This window comes from Erythrolamprus reginae, unplaced genomic scaffold (assembly GCF_031021105.1).
Source record: "Erythrolamprus reginae isolate rEryReg1 unplaced genomic scaffold, rEryReg1.hap1 H_6, whole genome shotgun sequence".
In the NCBI taxonomy this organism is placed as follows: domain Eukaryota; kingdom Metazoa; phylum Chordata; class Lepidosauria; order Squamata; family Dipsadidae; genus Erythrolamprus; species Erythrolamprus reginae.
Genome location: NW_027248517.1, coordinates 414,430 through 433,525, shown reverse-complemented (window position 1 = coordinate 433,525; position 19,096 = coordinate 414,430). Strand labels below are relative to the sequence as shown.

At 44.2% G+C, this 19,096-nt stretch overlaps 1 protein-coding gene across 1 annotated transcript in view; it reads left to right on the top strand.

Annotated features, from left to right (window-relative positions):
* LOC139155793 (dystrophin-like) overlaps window positions 1-19,096 on the top strand; it is a 583,469-nt gene that overhangs the window by 192,073 nt on the left and 372,300 nt on the right. Inside the window, exon 8 of the mRNA XM_070731073.1 lies at window positions 2,826-2,944. Within this exon, the coding sequence (XP_070587174.1) occupies window positions 2,826-2,944 (119 nt within the window). The remainder of the gene's footprint in view (window positions 1-2,825; window positions 2,945-19,096) is intronic.

The following is a 19,096-nucleotide window of genomic DNA, read 5'->3' as shown; positions in this document are numbered from 1 at the left end:
GTGGTGGCAATGACATGGATTAAAGAATGGAACGCTCAGAAACAAAAGGCTTTTGACTTTAGAAGGGGACGATTTACAGATAGGATGGCACTCATTTGTATGGTATGGAAAACGGACTATACATAGGTACTTTCAAAGACATAGCATTAGAAATTCTTTAATTGAAGCTTGGGAAAAAATTAAAAATAAACATTATTCTAGAGTACCTTATTGGACTGCACACCTTTGGAAGCTCAGATACACCCCAGCAGAGTACAGTGGAATAAAATTTCAAGATACAATCATACCTCATCTTACGAACCTAATTGGTTCCAGGGGGAGGTTCGTAAGACGAAAGGTTCGTAAGACGAAACATTGTTTCCCATAGGAAACAATGTAAAGTCAATTAATCCGTGCAACCAAAAAAAAACCCCGCAAAAAAAACACTGCCGCCCGGCTGTCACCTTTTAAAACAGCCTGGGGGCTTCTCAGCGACCTCCCGAACGCCGAAGCCAAACCCGAACTTCCAGGTTCAGCATTCGGGAGGCCGCCGAAAAGCCCCCAGGCTGTTTTAAAAGGTGACAGCCGGGCGGCAGGGCTTCCCAGCAGTCTCCGAACGCCGAACGTGGAAGTTCGGGTTTGGCGTTCAGCTTCGGGAAGCTGCTGGGAAGCCGCCCGGCTGTTTTAAAAGGTCACAGCCGGGCTGGGGGGCTTCCCAGCAACCTCCCAAACCCCGAACTTTTGCCGAACTTCCGGGTTCGGGAGGTTGCTGGGAAGCCCCCCAGCCTGGCTGTGACCTTTTAAAACAGCCGGGCGGCTTCCCAGCAGCTTCCAGAAGCCGAACACCAAACCCGAACTTCCACGTTCGGTGTTCGGAGACTGCTGGGAAGCCGCGCGGCTGTTTTAAAAGGTGACAGCCGGGCTGGGGGGCTTCCCAGCAACCTCCCGAACGCCGAACCCGAAAGTTCGGCAAAAGTTCGGGGTTCGGGAGGTTGCTGGGAAGCCCCCCAGCCCGGCTGCGATCTTTTAAAACAGCCGAGCGGCTTCCCAGCAGCTTCCCGAAGCCGAACGCCAAACCCGAACTTCGGCGTTCGGAGACTGCTGGGAAGCCGCGCGGCTGTTTTAAAAGGTCGCAGCCGGGCTGGGTGGCTTCCCAGCAGCCTCCCGAACTGAATCCGGGATTCAGAAAAATTTTGCCTCTTCTTACGAACTTTTTTTGAGTTACGAACCGGCGTTCGGGAGGCTGCTGGGAAGCCCCGCCGCCCGGCTGTCACCTTTTAAAACAGCCGGGAGGCTTACCAGCAGCCTCCCGAACACCGGTTCGTAACTTGAAAAAAGTTCGTAAGAAGAGGGAAAATTTTTCTGAACCCCGGGTTCGTATCACGAGTTGTTCGTAAGATGAGGGGTTCGTATCTTGAGGTACCACTGTATAAAGATTTAATAGGACAGTCAAAAAGGTTGACTGTCTTTGGCTTTGGGGAGTACCGGGGAAAATTCCAGGTTGGTGGAGGCTATTTCCCGGTTGTCGGTGGCTGCTGGGAGGCATCAGCTGGGCGTCGGGGAGGAGATCAAAGGTAGTGACTCCTTGCTTCATTTCCCGGCTAGCGGCTTCCTTTTGCCGCACAAAAAATCCTCTCCCTCCCCACAGTAGTTTCGGCTAGCTTAATTAACTCGAACATTCTCTCCCATCCTGCACAATCTCTTCTATAGTCCCCACTTACCCTCTGTCCAGGATAGCTGAAGTTTGAGCCTGTGCGTGATTGCAAGGATCTGAAGGTTTTTGTTCTTGATTTCTTAGCTGAGCTTTGCAGAGGCTTTTCGCTAGAAGTCCTTCAGGGTCCTTTTGACCCCAGCCTCTGGCCACTGAATGCTTAGTATTCTTGGTTTGTATTTGAATGAATGACTTTTGATATTTAGCTTTTTATAATGTCTTAAACTAACTATTTATATTAATTGGATCCAATTGTATTTTGTACACTGTTTTATTGTTGATACGTTGTGAGCCGCCCCAAGTCCACGGAGAGGGGCAGAATACAGGACACAAATCCAATAAATAAATAAATTATACATATTTAAAACTGTTAAAATTTTCTAGTATTTTTACAGAAGGTACTTTTCTACAACCTGCCAATTAACCTAATTGCCCAACTAGGTTAATTGGCAGGTTGTCCAGGCACTCCTCCCCAACCTTATCCATCACCTGTAGAAATTATTTTGCTGTCCATGAGAAAACTCTGTATTGTGTCCAGCAAAGCATTCTATCCTCCTCCCCTCCTTCTCTCCACTGTGAGGCAACTGAGGAACAAGAAAATGGCCCCCGCCAGGTTGGTTTTGAAGTTGACAGTATTTATGCTGCTATAGTATGTCTGCCTTGTAACATTTGGGGAGGGAATTATTTCCTATTTTAATTATTCTGAAACCATGGGAAAGATTTAAAGTTGGTTTTATACTTGACTTCATAGCCTTGAAAATTCAAATGGATTGTTCTTAGTGAAAATATAGTCACAGATTAATACAATTAACAGTCTAAAATTCCACATTATTTCTCTAAAATGGGATTTCTTCCTACCTTTAAATTGTTTAAACCTCAAATATTTAATGGATATCATTTGTGCTTTTGTTTGATATTTTACTTTTATTAGATAATTTTTTTTACAAAATATTGTCTGTAGAAGATGTCACTCTGGCTATCTGTAGTTGTCTTAACATTTGGGATTCAAACTATGTATGTATATGTGTGTTTGTCTGTGTCTGTCTCTGTGTATGTATATGCACACACAGACATACAGAGATATGTGTGTGTGTGTAATTTTAAAAGTAACATTGTGCTTTCTTCTTTTCACCAGGCCAGATCTCTTCAATTGGGATGATGTGGTTTATCAACAGTCCGCTGTGCAGCGATTAGATCATGCATTCAATATAGCTAAACAACACCTGGGAATTGAGAAACTCCTTGATCCTGAAGGTTTGTGTAGATAGTATGTATGCTGCTCAAAAAAATAAAGGGAACAATCAAATAACACATCCTAGATCCGAATGAATGAAATATTCTCATTGAATACTTTATTCTGTACAAAGTTGAATGTGCACAACAGCATGTGAAATTGATTGTCAATCAGTGTTGCTTCCTAAGTGGACAGTTTGGTTTCACAGAAATTTGATTTACTTGGAGTTATATTGTGTTGTTTAAAGTGTTCCCTTTATTTTTTTGAGCAATGTATATATAGATTATTTTTTCACATAAATGATTCAAAAATAGATTTATATTTTTAAATAGATTTCAGATATATTTTACTCCTTCATTTTCCATGTTTTATTGTACAGATTTCATTTAGGGCGGTGAGCCTTCAGAATTTAGTTTATTCTTCGTTATTCTCTTCAGGATAACAAATATTAAAGGATTCAAAGGATGTGGACTAACATTATAGTCTTACAGTTCACATTTTAAAAATATAGCCAACATATTATCTTTTATTTATCGTTATGCATCCAACTAAAATAAGTCCTATTTTTCATAGGTTTTTACAATTAGGAAGTCTTTCTAAAATCCCTTAATACTTTCAAAATTATGTGTTTAAGTTCTGCAGATCATGTTTCATAAATCTTTATTTTTATACACATTTCACTTTGTCTATGTCTCATTCAGACACAGAATTTTATAAGTACTGTATATTGTTTTCTCCAGAGTTAATGTTTTCCTATATGGTGTTTATTTAAAAATATAGCAGGTCCAGTTTTGCTGGAATTCAAAACTGAATCCTTATTTTCTGATAGAGTAGGGGGAAAATGTTTTCTGCACATTGCTGGCTATTGTGGGAACCAATGGTGTTTCAAACCAAGTATATTTTATGTATTCTCCTTAATATTTTATTTCTAAAATTAAAGATACAAAATCAGCAATTACATCTATTTACCTCAAACTTTCATTTTATTATTATTATTATTATTATTATTATTATTATTATTATTATTATTGTTATTGTTATTGTTATTGTTATTATTATTAATTAGATTTGTATGCCGCCCCTCTCCAAAGACTCTGGAGACTGTAAATTGATATACAAACAAGAAAATTTCATCAAAATTTAAAAAGTAAAAAAGCCAAACACCCATTCTGGAATTTTTGAGTTATAACTGAGTACACTAAGCTTCAGATTCTTTAATCATACTTTCAATTTGGTATGAAATCATATTGAGCAGGTTCAAACCTAATTAAAACTGTTTATAAACTAGGCCTAAGCAAAATGTTGAGGTCCATGTACATTTTTATATTAAATGTCTTTGTCTAATATAGTGATATTATTCTAAAAAATAGAAGAATTACACATACATTTGAACTTTTCTTGACTTTTATCCAAATATTCACATTTTCACTGTCCCTATAGCACTGGCATTTGTCCTTTTTAATATATTTGACAGGAAAGAGTAACAATCATTAGCTTGAAATTCTTCTCTAGTCCTCATAATTAATTTCACTTTAATAAATTTACTCTTAGAAGTTCAGTTTCTTTTTTTGCTTCAATGTATCTAAAATAACATTTTATGTTACTTAATAATCACCAACATTGTATACATTTCATGAATTTAATATATCAGTGCTTTTTTATCAATAGTATTTCTACAAAAGAAGGCAGTTCGTATATTAAACTCCTCCTCTTTGATGAATGAATGTTGACCAGGCTTATTATGTATTATGGCTCTTATTGATTTGCAAGATATGTTGTAATCTATGGCAGCTTTTCACACCCTGATAATCTGAAAATGTATTGGACTAAAATTATTAGACTTCCCAAATAATCTATTTGAAAACTAATATTACTAATTATTGCAACCACACTTTGTACATGTATATAGACTAAATTTCCAGTGATTTCAATCAAATTTAAATCCAAATACAGATATAAAATTGCACTGGCATCACTTGAGTAAATATTAGGGGTGAAATTCTACTGGTTTGGAGCACTTCATGCATACCGGTAGCAACAGGTGCCGGTGATTCACCAAACTGGTATTGACGGCTGGCTGATCAAGCCCCTCAACTAGTACCCGAGTCACCACTTGCTTATCCTGCCCTGTCCAATCTCTGCTCTGCAGCTTGCCTGCCTGAAGCTCTGTATCTATAAGGATTGCCTCCCTGTCTAACTTAAGAAAGCAAGGACGCCTGAGCCAGATAGTCAAATGGATCCTTTATTAAGCAGATGTGAAAGCATTCCATTCAAACCAACATCCTTAGGCAAAGCAGGTAGAGTTAAAGCAATAGCCAGAATGCACAAGTGTGAAAAGGGTTTCTTTGGGAACTAAATAAACATATGTTTCCCTGAGCACCTTCTGTTCCCATGAGATATTCTATATTGCTCCTCCCTGTTCTGCCTGGCCCCAGGCCACCCAGAAACGAAATAATTAATCAAACACACACAGAGAGAGAGAGAGAGAGAGAGAGAGAGAGAGAGAGAGAGAGAGAGAGAGAGAGAGAGAGAGAGAGAGAGAGGCTTGTAAAAATAAAGCAAAGAGGTGTTCTTTATATTCAGAAGGAGTTTCAGAGCAATGTTAGTTTAAGAGTCCAGCAGGTCAGAGTTTATGTCAGCCAAAACTCATGGCTCAAATGTCAAAATGTCCAAAGATATCCACGAAACCACAATTCATCAAAGTCACTCAAGAACTGAACAGATAAACTCCCACATTGTCATCTGCAAAACTCCCCCTTTTCAAGGCTGTGACATTCTTAACACCTGTGACCTAGAATCTGTTTCTCCTTTGGTGCAGCTGCTCTTGGCGTTCCATCATTCTCCTAACCTGAACATTGAGAATAGGATTGTTCATTATGTCCTTCCCCTCTGATTCAGAGGAAACCCTGTCTGGAGATCTGAGTCTCCATTTCCCTCTCTGTCTCTCCAACCCCATCCTCATTCCTGTCTCCTTCTGGTTCACTGTCTGATTCCTTCTGTGATCAGATGGATCCCACTCTTCTGAGTCAAAATCAGCAGCCATAGGAGCTGGCCTGAAGCCAACCACAGCACCTTCCCCCCCGGAAGCCCCCCCCCCCAGATCCTGCGCAGAAGACGGGGCTTGTTCAGGAACCGGAGATGGAAAGCACGGATGAAAGCAGGAGCATCCACCAAGGGGGCATCCACCCAAGTACAATTATCAGGAGCCCCTTCGGTCCATTGAACCAAGTACTGAAAACAATCACCCACCCATTATGAATTGGGGCATTGGGCAAATGGTCCCGAACACAAGGTGCAGGCAGGGCTGGAAGAACAGGGCGAAGCCGGCAGTCGGGACTAAAGGGAACCAAAAGGGAATGATGAAACACCGGGTGGCTCCTCAGGGAGGCAGGCAAGGTCAAATGGTAGGCCACAGGGTTAATGATGTGCTTGATTGGGAAGAAACCCATGAAGCACAGATCCATCTTCTGGTGTGGCAGCTCAGACGAGTGGAGAGCCACGCCCGGTCTCCAACAGCCAATGTCACAATGGGAGCAGTCGGCATACCTTTTGTAGTCCTCCTTGGCTTTGTTGAGATACCTCTTGGCCATCTCATGCACCGACTGGAGCTCTGACAGGAACTCCTCTGCAGCCTGGATTGAGGAATCCAGGAGTGTCAGCAGGAAAAAATGGGGTGTATCCGTAGTTGGCATGAAATGGGGTGGTCTGCATCAACATGTTCTGTGAGTTGCTGAAAGCGAACTTGGCCACTGGGAGATATCGCGACCACTCGGACTGCCGGTCTGACACAAAGCACCACAGATACTGCTCGATAATGCCGATGACCGTCTCTGTGCCACTATCAGTCTGGGGGTGCTGCGTGAATGCCAGGCAAATCTGCACCTCCAAGGCCAACCTGAGTTCCTTCCAGAACCGTGCCGTGAATTGGGTCCCCCTGTCAGACACCACCCTGTCCAGAAGGCCATGGAGCTGGAAAACATGCTGAATAAACAGCTGGGTGGTGACTTGAACCATGGGCACTCATCAGGAGGGGATGAAGTGCGCCATTTTTGTCAACATGTCCATCACCAGCATCACTGTGGTGAATCCCAAGGACAAGGGCATGTGGGTCATAAAGTCCATTGAAACAGCCCCCCAGGGCCTCTCGGGCATCGGCAAAAGTTGAAGCAAACTCAGCAGATCTCCCATGGCAGACTTGGCTAGGCGGCAACGCACACAGGTATTTACATACGATTGCACATCTTCGCAAAGCCAAGACCATCAAAACGTCTGCAAAACCAGCTCAAAGGTCTTGAACAGTCCAAAGTGACTGTCATGGCATTGGGACATGATCAGGCCACGGTATGGGCCCGCCAGAACATACAGCTGCCCACGGTACCGGGGCAGACTATTCAAGAATGTCCAGGGAGAGTTGGGGCTGATTTCTTGCGTCTACTGGGCCACAAAACCATCCCGTTGCTGTACCTCGTGAATCTGCTGACGCATGTCTACGGGGTCATGTGTAACAGCCATGGACTCCATGGGCAGAATGGTCTGCCAAGGAATCGGTTCCTTGGGGTGGAGGAAATCCTGCTTCCGAGACAGGCCATTCGCTTGAGGGTTCTGGTAGTTCGGCGTGTACTGGATCCAAACATTGAACCGTGCAAAGAAAAATAACCATCAGATTTGCCATTGGTTCAACTTTCGGGACGTTTGCAGGAACTCCAGGTTCCAGTGATCCGTCCAGGCTCCCACCTGATGCTGGGCTCCTTCGAGATGGTGCCTCCACGTCTTGATGGCAGACTTGACAGCCAACAACTCCTTCTCCTAGATGGTGTAGTTTCTCTTGAAGGGCGTGAGTTTACGGGAGAAGTAGGTGCACAGGAACAACGGACCGCTGTCTGGATGGGCATGGAGGAGCACATCACCGACGGCGACATCCGAGATGTCAGTTTCCATCACCAACAGCCGGTGCGAGTCTGGGTGCTGTAAGAGTGGTTCCCGCATGAAGGCTTCCTTGAAGGCCATGAATGCCTGCTGCTCGGCCTCACCCCACTGGAACGGCACTTTTTTCTGCAGGAGCTGGGTGAGGGGTGTGGTCAGGGTGACAAAGACTGGGATAAATGTGTGATAATAATTAGCAAAGCCCAATCGTCTCTGCATGTCCTTCACCCGCGTGGAAGTTGCCAGGTTTTTAGAGCTGCCACCTTGCCCAGATCCATGGCAACACCCTCTGGAGAAATGATGTGCCCCAGGAACTCAATGGTCGTTTGGAAGAACTGGCACTTCTCCAGCTTGTCATAGAGGTGTTATTCGTGCAAGCCCTGCAAGATACGGCGTAAATGCTTCAGGTGGCTGGACCACGAGGGGGAGTATATCAAGATGTTGTTGAGGTCTTCATTATATCAAGATGTCATCGATGTCCCCCGTCATCATTCCTGTCTCCTTCTGGTTCACTGTCTGATTCCTCCTCCAGCCAGACGGGTCTTCTGTGATCAGATGGCTCCCATTCTTCTGAGTCAAAATCAGCAGCCATAGGAGCTGGCCTGAAGCCAACCACAACACTCCCCCCTAAACCATCTCCCAAGAGGAAGAGATCTCAAGATGCTTGGCACCAAGATATAGGTTGTAAAAACATCTGTTGATATAGGCAATAAATCAAACCCAAGACGCATCTTCTCTCGACTGAATGTCAGAGTCATTCTTTTGGGATTCTGACATGTTGTCCCCTTGGGAAAAAAGGGTCCACCTGTAAAAAGATATAAACAAAATCCATTATATTGTATTAACAAAGTTTATTAGGACATTGTGAGTGAACTCAGTATGTTGGGAACCCTGACATGTTGTTTAGCCACAACATTGTTTAGCATCCCATCATTTTGGAATGAGGGCAAATGTTTCCAAGCAACTAAGTACTGTATTGGGGTTTTTCTCTGTGGAGTCAAGAATTTTCTTGATTTCAAAGAGTTGTTCTCCTTCTATCATGATTGGAACAGGTTTTGCAGATACAGGTGGTCTGAGTGGCGAGGTTACCTCTCGCTTGAGTAAACTAATGTGAAACACTGGGTGGACTTGTCTAAGCATTTTTGGAAGGAGTAATTCAACTGCTACTGGATTGATGACCCTAATGATAAGGAAAGGTCCAATGAAATTTGAACCTGATTTTTTGCATGGCTGTAATGATTTCAGGAATTTTCCTCAACGTGGAAAGATTTGGGTTCCATTCATTTCTGGTAAGCTTGAATTTTAAAAGCCTTTCTAACTTCCTTTAAAGCTAGTCTGACTACTGACCATGTGTTTTGTAAAGTAGCTATCCACTCCTTAAGCGAAGGAATAGTAATTTCCTTTATGGGCAATTAGGGCAGGGGCTGAAATTGTGACCTGTAGCTACTCTAAAAAGGGGTAAAACCAGTACTTGAGTGTACAGGATTATAGAATGTGACCTCAGCAAAAGGTAGAAGTTCAGTTATTCTGTTGAAGATTAATAAAACATCTTAAATATTGTTCCAAAACTGAGTTTGTCCTCTTACAATTTCCATTGGTAGCCACATGGTGGGAGGATCTTAATCCTTGAGTGGTACCAAGTAAGCCCAAAAATTCCTTCCAAAAGTTGGAGGTGAATTGAATTCCCCTGTCAGAGATGATTCTTTGGGAGCTCCATGAAGATGATAAATGTGTACAGTGATCCCCCGATCATTGCGAGGGTCCCGTTCCAGGACCCCCCGCAACGAGCGGGTTTTCGCGAAGTAGCGCTGCGGAAGTAAAAACACCATCCGCGCATGTGCAGATGGTGTTTTTAACTTCCGCAGTGCTAGCGAGGAGCCGAAGATTGGGGGCGGCGTGGGTGTTTTAAAACGTCGTCGCCGGCATGGGGGGCTTGCCAGCACCCCCCGGACCCCCAACCCGGGTTTGGGAGGCTGCTAGGAAGCCGCCCATGCTGGCGGCGACGTTTTAAAACAGCCGCACGGCTTTCCAATGAGTCCCGAAGACAAACGTCAAACTTCCGTGTTTGTCTTCGGGACTCATTGGAAAGCCGCGCGGGTGTTTTAAAACGTCGCCGCCGACATGGGGGGCTCGCTAGCACCCCCCCGAACCCCCAACCCAGGTTTGGGGGCGTGCTAGCGAGCCCCCCATGTCGGCGGCGACGTTTTAAAACACCCGCGCGCCTTCCCAACTGAGCCCTCAAGCCAAGCGCCAAAGGCGAACTTCTGCACTTGGCTTGAGGGCTCAGTTGGGAAGGCGCGCGGGTGTTTTAAAACGTCGCCGCCGACATGGGGGGCTCGCTAGCACCCCCCCGAATCCCCAACCCGGGTTTGGGGGGCTGCTAGCGAGCCCCCCATGTCGGCGGCGACGTTTTAAAACACCCGCGCGCCTTCCCAACTGAGCCCTCAAGCCAAGCGCCAAAGGCGAACTTCTGCGCTTGGCTTGAGGGCTCAGTTGGGAAGGCGCGCGGGTGTTTTAAAACGTCGCTGCCGACATGGGGGGCTCGCTAGCACCCCCCCGAACCCCCAACCCGGGTTTGGGGGGTGCTAGCGAGCCCCCCATGTCGGCAGCGATGTTTTAAAACACCCGCGCGCCTTCCCAACTGAGCCCTCAAGCCAAGCGCCAAAGGCGAACTTCTGCGCTTGGCTTGAGGGCTCAGTTGGGAAGGCGCGCGGGTGTTTTAAAACGTCACCGCCGACATGGGGGGCTCGCTAGCACCCCCCCGAACCCCCAACCCGGGTTTGGGGGGGTGCTAGCGAGCCCCCCATGTCGGCGGCGACGTTTTAAAACACCCGCGCGCCTTCCCAACTGAGCCCTCAAGCCAAGCGCCAAAGGCGAACTTCTGCGCTTGGCTTGAGGGCTCAGTTGGGAAGACGCGCGGGTGTTTTAAAACGTCGCCACCAACATGGGGGGCTCGCTAGCACCCCCCCGAACCCCCAACCCGGGTTTGGGGGGCTGCTAGCGAGCCCCCCATGTCGGCGGCGACGTTTTAAAACACCCGCGCGCCTTCCCAACTGAGCCCTCAAGCCAAGCGCCAAAGGCGAACTTCTGCGCTTGGCTTGAGGGCTCAGTTGGGAAGGCGCGCGGGTGTTTTAAAACGTCGCCGCCGACATGGGGGGCTCGCTAGCACCCCCCCGAACCCCCAACCAGGGTTTGGGGGGGTGCTAGCGAGCCCCCCATGTCGGCGGCGATGTTTTAAAACACCCGCGCGCCTTCCCAACTGAGCCCTCAAGCCAAACGAACCCGGGTGGCCGGGCGAGCAGCGAGCGAACGGCGGGTGGCCGGGCGAAGGGCGGGCGAGCGGCGAACGGCGGGCGAGCAGGTGCTGGGGGGGGGCTTCTCGCCCTCCCGCCAGCAAGAGGGGGAAGACCCAGGGAAGCCACCCAGCAGCTGATCTGCCCGGCGCCATCTACGCATGCGTGGCCATAGAAAAAAAGGGCGCGCATGCGCAGATGGTGTTTTGACTTCCGGGTTGAAAAATCGCAAATTAGCCTGTTCGCAATGGTCGGGAACGCAATAACCGGGGGATCACTGTATTAGGAATAATTTAACCAAACCTTTAGCAATTGGGATCTTTTGGCAAGGTATAAAATGTACTTATTTTGAAAACAGATCAGTTACTGTTCTGTTTCGCGGGGTTGTGATAAATTCCAATCTCTCCAAAAATCACTTCTTTATTCAAACTCAAGCAAAATACATAAATGCAAACGCAGGGTTAAAAGTAGCATAGGAGCCAATTCTATCTCATTTAGAGCCAGCTTCGATCTGGGTCCGGGAAGCGCACCAAACTCAGTCTTTATCTACATTCCTTAGATAAAACCCATTCATTTAGTCAAGACGTATGCATTAGTTCACTGAAAACTTTTCCTAGCAAAACATCCAGCACAGTTTGTCTTTTTGAGGCAGAAATAATTATTTTAAAACTTCTTTTCAAGCACATTGCCAGTTTCTTGTCTCTTCCATAGAATAACGTTGAGGTTCCATCACTGTTTCCTGAAAGCTGCGCGCGCGCCCCCCCCCCAAAATACCCCCCATGCACCCTTTTTCACGGCCGCGCGCTCCCCATCCCCCTGCCAGCCCGCGGGGGGGCGGGGAGGCGCCGGCAGCAGAAGGGAAGGGAGCTGCGGCCGCCCCTGCCTCCCCACGGTGCCTCCATCCCCCTCGGCCTTTCAGCACTGCCCCCCGCCCGCCCGATCTGCCCCCTCTGCTCCTCCGCCACCTCCTGCCTTTGGGCGCGACTCCTCCCACACCCGGAATGCACACCCTGCCCATCTCACCTTTGCCGAGAGCACTTTCGTCCCGAGCTCCCAGCAAGGGGGTTGCAGGAGAGGTGGGGCAGGCGTTCTCTCAGCGGAGGCCGGCGAAGGTGATATTCAATGTCGGGGGCGCGCGCGCAGTTGCGCGCGCTCCCTATCTCCATACCAGCCCACTCGGAACATTCAAAATAAGAAAAACCTTCGCTGGCGAAGGCTTTTCTTATTTTGAATGTTCCGAGTGGGCTGGTATGGAGATAAGGAGCATGCGCAACTGCCTGCGCCCCCCCGACATTGAATATCACCTTCGCCAGCCTCCGCTGAGAAGAACGGAGAGAGAACGAGAGTGAGTGAGAGTAACAGACAAGATATAAAGTGAGAGAGAGAGAGAGAAAGAAAGGGGGAGAGAAAGAGATGGCAAGAGAGAGAGAACAAGAGAAAGAGTGTGAGAAAGAGAACAAGAGAGAGAAAGAGTGTTAGAAAGAAAACGAGAGAGAAAGAGTGAGAGAGAGAGAAAGCAAGAGAGAGAGAAAGAAAACAAGAGAGAAAGTGAGAAAAAGAGAGAGAGCAAGAGGGGGAGAGAGAGAGAAAGAGAGAGAGAGATGAGAGAGGAAGGAAGAGAGTGAGAGAGAGGAAGAAAGCAAGAGAGAGAGAGACAGAGAAAGCAAGAGAGAGAGAGAAGAGTGGAAGGAAGAGAGAGAGAGAAATGATAGAAAAAAGGGGAGAAAATAGAAATGAGAAAATGATTGAGGCAGAGAATGACAGGAAAGAGAGAGAAACAGAGAGAGAAGTGACTCTTGATTTAAAGCATATGGTAAAAGCACTTAAATAATAACAGAGAAAAAAAACCCAGCCCTCACCTGTTTTTATTAATAGTTATGTTTTTGGTTTTGCTGGTTGATTTAGTTTTAATAGTAATGGATTTTGGTTTTTTTAAATTATTAATTTCTTTTAATAAAAAAGAAGGGATTTTTTTTCTTATTTATTTATTTATTTATTTATTTATTCTGTGCCGCCCAGTCCCAAAGGGACTGTCGCTCAGACACTATACTTTTCCGCCCACACCGAAAAAAAATTAGAGGGTACATTGGGTTCCATGCCCCATTTCCCACAACCACATTCTTTTATATTGCCTGGAAGTGACATCACACCTCAAAGAGATAAGGCTGTGAATTAATATCTTTTACTCTGGATCTTCTCTCGCCTTCTGACCATTTTTGTATAGCGAGGATTTATCCAATTGTTTTCTACTAACATGTCTTCCCCACTGTCTGACAGAGACCAATCTCCCAATGTCACATCAACCCCCTCAGGCTTTCCCCAATCACTTTCTGCCTCACTCTCACTCTCTGCTTCCTCTGGCAAACCCCCTGACCCAGGGTACCCAGAGCGCCCTGGCTCATCCTCTTCAGAATCAGACATGACCTGAGGTGGGCAAGAAGCACTCACAACAATTTACAACCTAAATTTTATTTAGTAAAATATATCTAAGAAAGAATAGAAAAGAAGATATAGTAATAGAGCATATCAATGAAAGAATAGAAGAAGAGATATAGGAATAGAAGAAAGGTATAGGAGATATAGAAGAGTAATAGGACAGGGGACGGAAGGCACTCAAGTGCACTTGTACTCGCAAAATTCATAGCAATTTCTTTCCAGAGTGCTGACAACTTGACTACTTTCTGTAAGAGTTCTGTGGTTTTCCCTTGATGTCTTTTCACTGCAGCACAAATGGGGCAACTCACTACATAGCTTTCTATGTCCTTTTTTAGTGACAGCTACCAAACTTGTCTTCTTATTGGGTATAAAGTTTTCACAAACCTAAAGTGTCCAGCTAATTTGGAGTCATGGCACCTTTCTATTAAGTGTAGTCTTTGACTAGCAGGCACATAAGCTTCTCTCCCACCCAAGCTAAGCCCTTTTTCATCTGGCAGCTGGATTTGTGGTTCAAAAATCATGGTTGATAATGCTTGTTTGAAAACATGGGTGATGTCCTGGTCAATGTTTCTTGCTTTCCTTCGGACATGCTGATTACTGTAGCCAGTTGATTGTTTCATACTATGGGTTTGATTACCTCTGACCTCGCAATATCAGCAGCTTTCTAGATAGTGCATCTGACAAAAAGTCCCCCTCAGTCATCAGGGAGAAATTTGAGAGTAAAATCAAATCATTTGAAGTACTGAGGCCACCGTACTTGTTTTGGGGATAATTTCCTTGGGGTCCGTAGAGGTTTTAAATTTTTGTGATCAGTCCAGACTTAAAAGGGATTTTACTTCCTTCTAAGAAATGCCTCCAGGTTAAAAGTGCCCATCGCACTGCGTAAGCTTCTTTTCCCCAGATGGCCCACCTTTATTCAGTTTCATTCAAAGCTTAAACTCAAACCATAAGCTCAGAAACTTAATTAACCTCAAGAAGTTTTTCAAGAAGTTTCAAGAAATTTTAAAGAGGAAAGGTTCTTCCTTCCCCCCCTACTCCCCTCCCCCCAGCCCATCTCAATCTGCATCTCAAAGCCCTGAAGAAAGGAAGCTCTGACTTTGCAAACACCCAGATGGTGCTAGGAGCTGGTAGGAGCTAATAATACTCTAACAAAAAGAATAAACAAACCAACTACTTAACAAAGAATTGCTTTCAACCCAACAGTAAATTCTATCATTCTGTAAATCTCCTGAATGAGAAGGGGGGTCAGACTAGATGGCCACCGAGGTCCCTTCCCTCTCTATCATTCTGTAAGTCTCCTGAATGAGAAGGGGAGTCAGACTAGATGGCCACCGAGGTCCCTTCCCTCTCTATCATTCTGTAAGTCTCCTGAATGAGAAGGGGGGTCAGACTAGATGGCCACTGAGTTCCCTTCCCTCTCTATCATTCTGTAAGTCTCCTGAATGAGAAGGTGGGTCAGGTCAGACTAGATGGCGACCGAAGTCCCTTCCATCTCTATCATTCAGCGTGTGTGTTTGTGTATGAAAGAGCAAACTGTCCCATTCTTTCCTTCCAAAAGTAGCATTTTGTAACAACAGTTCTGATTGGATGGTGGTGAAGTGTCCCATGTGGCCAAAAGGCTGTGGCTGAATTTGGATTTTTGTGGCGAAAGGGCTGGGGCGAAGAGCTAGGGGCCTTTGGGCGAAGGAGAGAAGGCAGTGGCCGATTAGCTGCTGCGGAAGAAAGAGCTTCGTCCAACTGGCGGAGGCAAAATGTCCTAAACCCCTCTGAGGGGGTCAATACTCCCTCCCCAGGGTAGTGGACAGACAGATGGAATTGTCCTTGGGAGGCAAAACCCACAGCCACTCCGTCTTGTCAGGGTTGAGTTTGAATGATGGTGTCCTTTCTGTTTTTCTCACCTTGTATTCTTACCCAGACAGTTTCTACAGAGCTTTTTCTGAAACCTGAATCTCTGAGGAGGTATATGCTTCACTAACGTGCAATGCTACACCACCTCCCCTTTTGCTAAGTCTGTTTCTTATAAGTAAGTTGTAACCTCTAAGCTTTGTATTCAAATCATGTGTCTCATCCCACCAAGTTTCAGTGATACCTATAACATCCTATTTATTTTCTTGTGTTAGGATATCCAATTCTTTTCTCTTTTTTAAAAAAAGTTTCTTTATTGTTTTTTTAAAAAATTATCACGTTTCGTTTCGGTTTTACAGATCTTATTCCATTTCATTTCAATTACCTTTTGTATATATCATTCATTTCCCTATCTCTTCTATAAAATTGTACACATTTCGATATAAATACCATAAGTAGAATACATTTTTAGCATAGAAGAAAAGACAGAAAATGCTTGTACTTTGTTTCTATTAATATTACAAGGTATTTGCTATTCTTTCTATATATACTGATACTGTACATTGTTACATTTTTAGTTTTTCTTTAAAATCCATTTGTGCCATTTGTACCATGTTCATTTTAATTCTTTACTTTTAATTCCCTTAATTGAGTTTGTAATTTCATCCATCTCTACATATCTATATATTTTGTCAATAATTAAACTCTCCGATGGGGTCTGTTCATTTTTCCACATTTGCGCTAGCAACATTCTAGTTGCAGTATTTATGTGAGTCATAAGAAAAAGTGTTTGCTTACAATAGTGTCTTTTCCAGATTCCTAGAAGCATACCTTCTGGAGTGTATTCTATCTCCTCAGTGATTTCTATGAGCCATCTGTGAATTGTTTTCCATATTTTTTGAATTTTGGGACAAGACCACCACATGTGAAAAAAGGAACCTTTTTGTTTTTTACATTTCCAGCAGGTGTCTTGTAAAGTCGGGTAAATCTTTGCTAGCCCCAATGGGGGCAGATACCATCTGTAAAAAAGTTTATAGAAATTTTCCTTGTATGCTGCTGACAATGTGATTTTGGATATTGTGTTCCATGTTCTCTCCCAGTCCGCTAGGTGTACAGTGATCCCTCGATTTTCGCGATCTCGATCTTCGCGAAATGTTACACCATGGTTTTTCAGAAAATATTAATTAAGAAATACTCCACGGTTTTTTTGCTATACCACGGTTTTTCCCACCCGATGACGTCATACGTCATCACCAAGAGTCACTTCTCTGTCTCTTTCTCTTTCTTTCCTGTCATTCTCTGCTTCAATCATTTTCTCATTTCTCTTTTTTTCTCCCCTTTTTTCTATCATTTCTCTATCTCTTTCTTCCTCTCTCACACTCTCTTCCTCCCTCTCTCATCTCTTTCTTTCCTTCTCTCTCCCCCCCTCCACTTGCCCACGAGAAGAAAAAAAGCAACCTCTGCCGGGCAGCTCCCCTTGTGCCCCCGCTTTGTGCCTGCCTCTTTTGGGGATTTTTTTTTCTTTTCTTTTTTCGCCTTTGGTCTCCCATTAAGCCTGCCGCTTGGCCGCCGCCGAGGAGAAGCGCGGGGAGGGCGAGAGAGGGAGATCGTGGCATGCGAGGTCCCTGCAGAGCACAGGGGGTGGCTGAGGCGGCAGAGGTGTAGCGGCGGCGGCAGCAGGCGAGCTTGGAGCCTTGCTTCGCCTCCTTTGCTGCAATACAAACGAGCAGGAAGGGCTGGTGGGGGCGGCGAATCCACCTCCCCACCCACCGGAGGGAGATCGGGCTGGTGGGGGCGGCGAATCCACCTCCCCAGCCACCGGCTCCACCATCTGCGCATGCGTGGCCATTGAAAAAAAGGGCGCGCATGCGCAGATGGTGTTTTTACTTCCGCACCACTATACCACGGAAAATCGATTATCGCGAGAGGTCTTGGAACGTAACCCTCGCGATAATCGAGGGATCACTGTATATCATGTTGGACATTTTTCACCCAGGCTGTCATGGGGTTTTTGACTATGTCTTTTATTCTTTCTTGTTCAAGGAGTAGTTGGTAAATTTTAGTGATCTGTCTGTTCTCGTGTCCTATCAAAATTTTATCTAGGATTTTGGTGGAAGTTTCAATGTCAGGTGCTTGTCTATCTTTGTTGTATCTGGATTTTATTTGTGCATAGGTCCACTATTCAATCTTGTAATTTTGTAATTCTAATTCTTGTCTAGTTTTTAACCCTTGTGTTCTATTCGAAAAAACTGCCTAATATTATGTTCCCGGGTCTATTTGACCCGGACTGCAAATTGATCATTTTAGGTACTTACATTTGGTCTTTTTGAAAGCTTTTTTCACCTGGAAACATGTTTGAACATTTCTGCACACAATGGAATGAAAATTGAACTGAAAAAATTAATCCTTATTGGTTTATTTTGCACATAAATGTGCCTCCCCCCCCCGTTTTTGTGAAAGTTTTTTCAATTTATGGATAGTTTTGCTTGCAAAATCCATTCTATTTTACTAATGTTGGTGTGGGATTTGTAGCTTGAACATTTCTGAACATAATGATATGAAAATTGAAGTGGAAAAATTGATGCATATTGGTTTATTTTGCATATAAAGTTATTTCAATTTATATAAAAATTATGCTGTTAATTTCAAACTTACATACTTTTTTTTAGTAAAATGGATTTCTTTCATAAAATTAGTTATCTGGCTACAATGTGGTTGATTTTCAAAAGGATATTCCAAATATTTCTAGACAAATATGTATAAACAGTGACAATAATGGCACACAGCAAGTCCGGGGGGGGGTGTCCCTTTTGTGGCAAAAATAAACCAATAAGAACCATTTTTTTCAGTTCATTTATATTTTTCTTATATTCAGAAATGTTCAATTTAGTATATCAAACCTTTTGGGGGAAAATTCCTTAGGGATTTGTAGCCTTAAAAAATAGAAATTGACACGAAATTCAGAAAGGATGGGGGGAGGGGCTTTTTGATCAAAATAAAAATATAAGTCTCAATTTTTCCAGTTCAATTTTCATATCATTATGTTCATAAATGTTCAAACTAGTTTTCCAGTTGAAAAAGTTTTCAAAAAGATCAAATTCAAGTACCTAAAAAAATATTTTTGGTCCGGTCATATACGAACAGAAACAGATTCGAAGTTATGATTTTTTTTTTGCCCAGAAAACAATTAGCCACCACCCCAAAAATATTTTTTGATGATCAGCATTGTTAAATTGAGTAAATGAATGCCTAAGATTTTAAAGAATATTTCGGATTTGGAGCATAAAAAAATAAAAAGTGAAAATGATTGCAAGCAGCCGAGGGGGGGGGGCTTATTTCTGATGTTAAAAAAACAGTAAGAATCATTTTTTTCAGTTCCTTTATATTTTTCTTATATTCAGAAATGTTCAAGCTACCAATCCCACACCAACTCCAGTAAAATAGAATGGATTTTGCAAGCAAAACTATCCATAAATTGAAAACAATTCACAAAAACGGGGGGGAGGCACATTTATGTGCAAAATAAACCAATAAGGATTAATTTTTTCATTTCAATTTTCATATCATTGTGTGCAGAAATGTTCAGACTACTTTCCAAGTGAAAAAAGTTTTCAAATTGACCAAACATAAGCACTTCAAATGAAGAGTTTTCGGTCCGGGTCGTATGTGACCCGA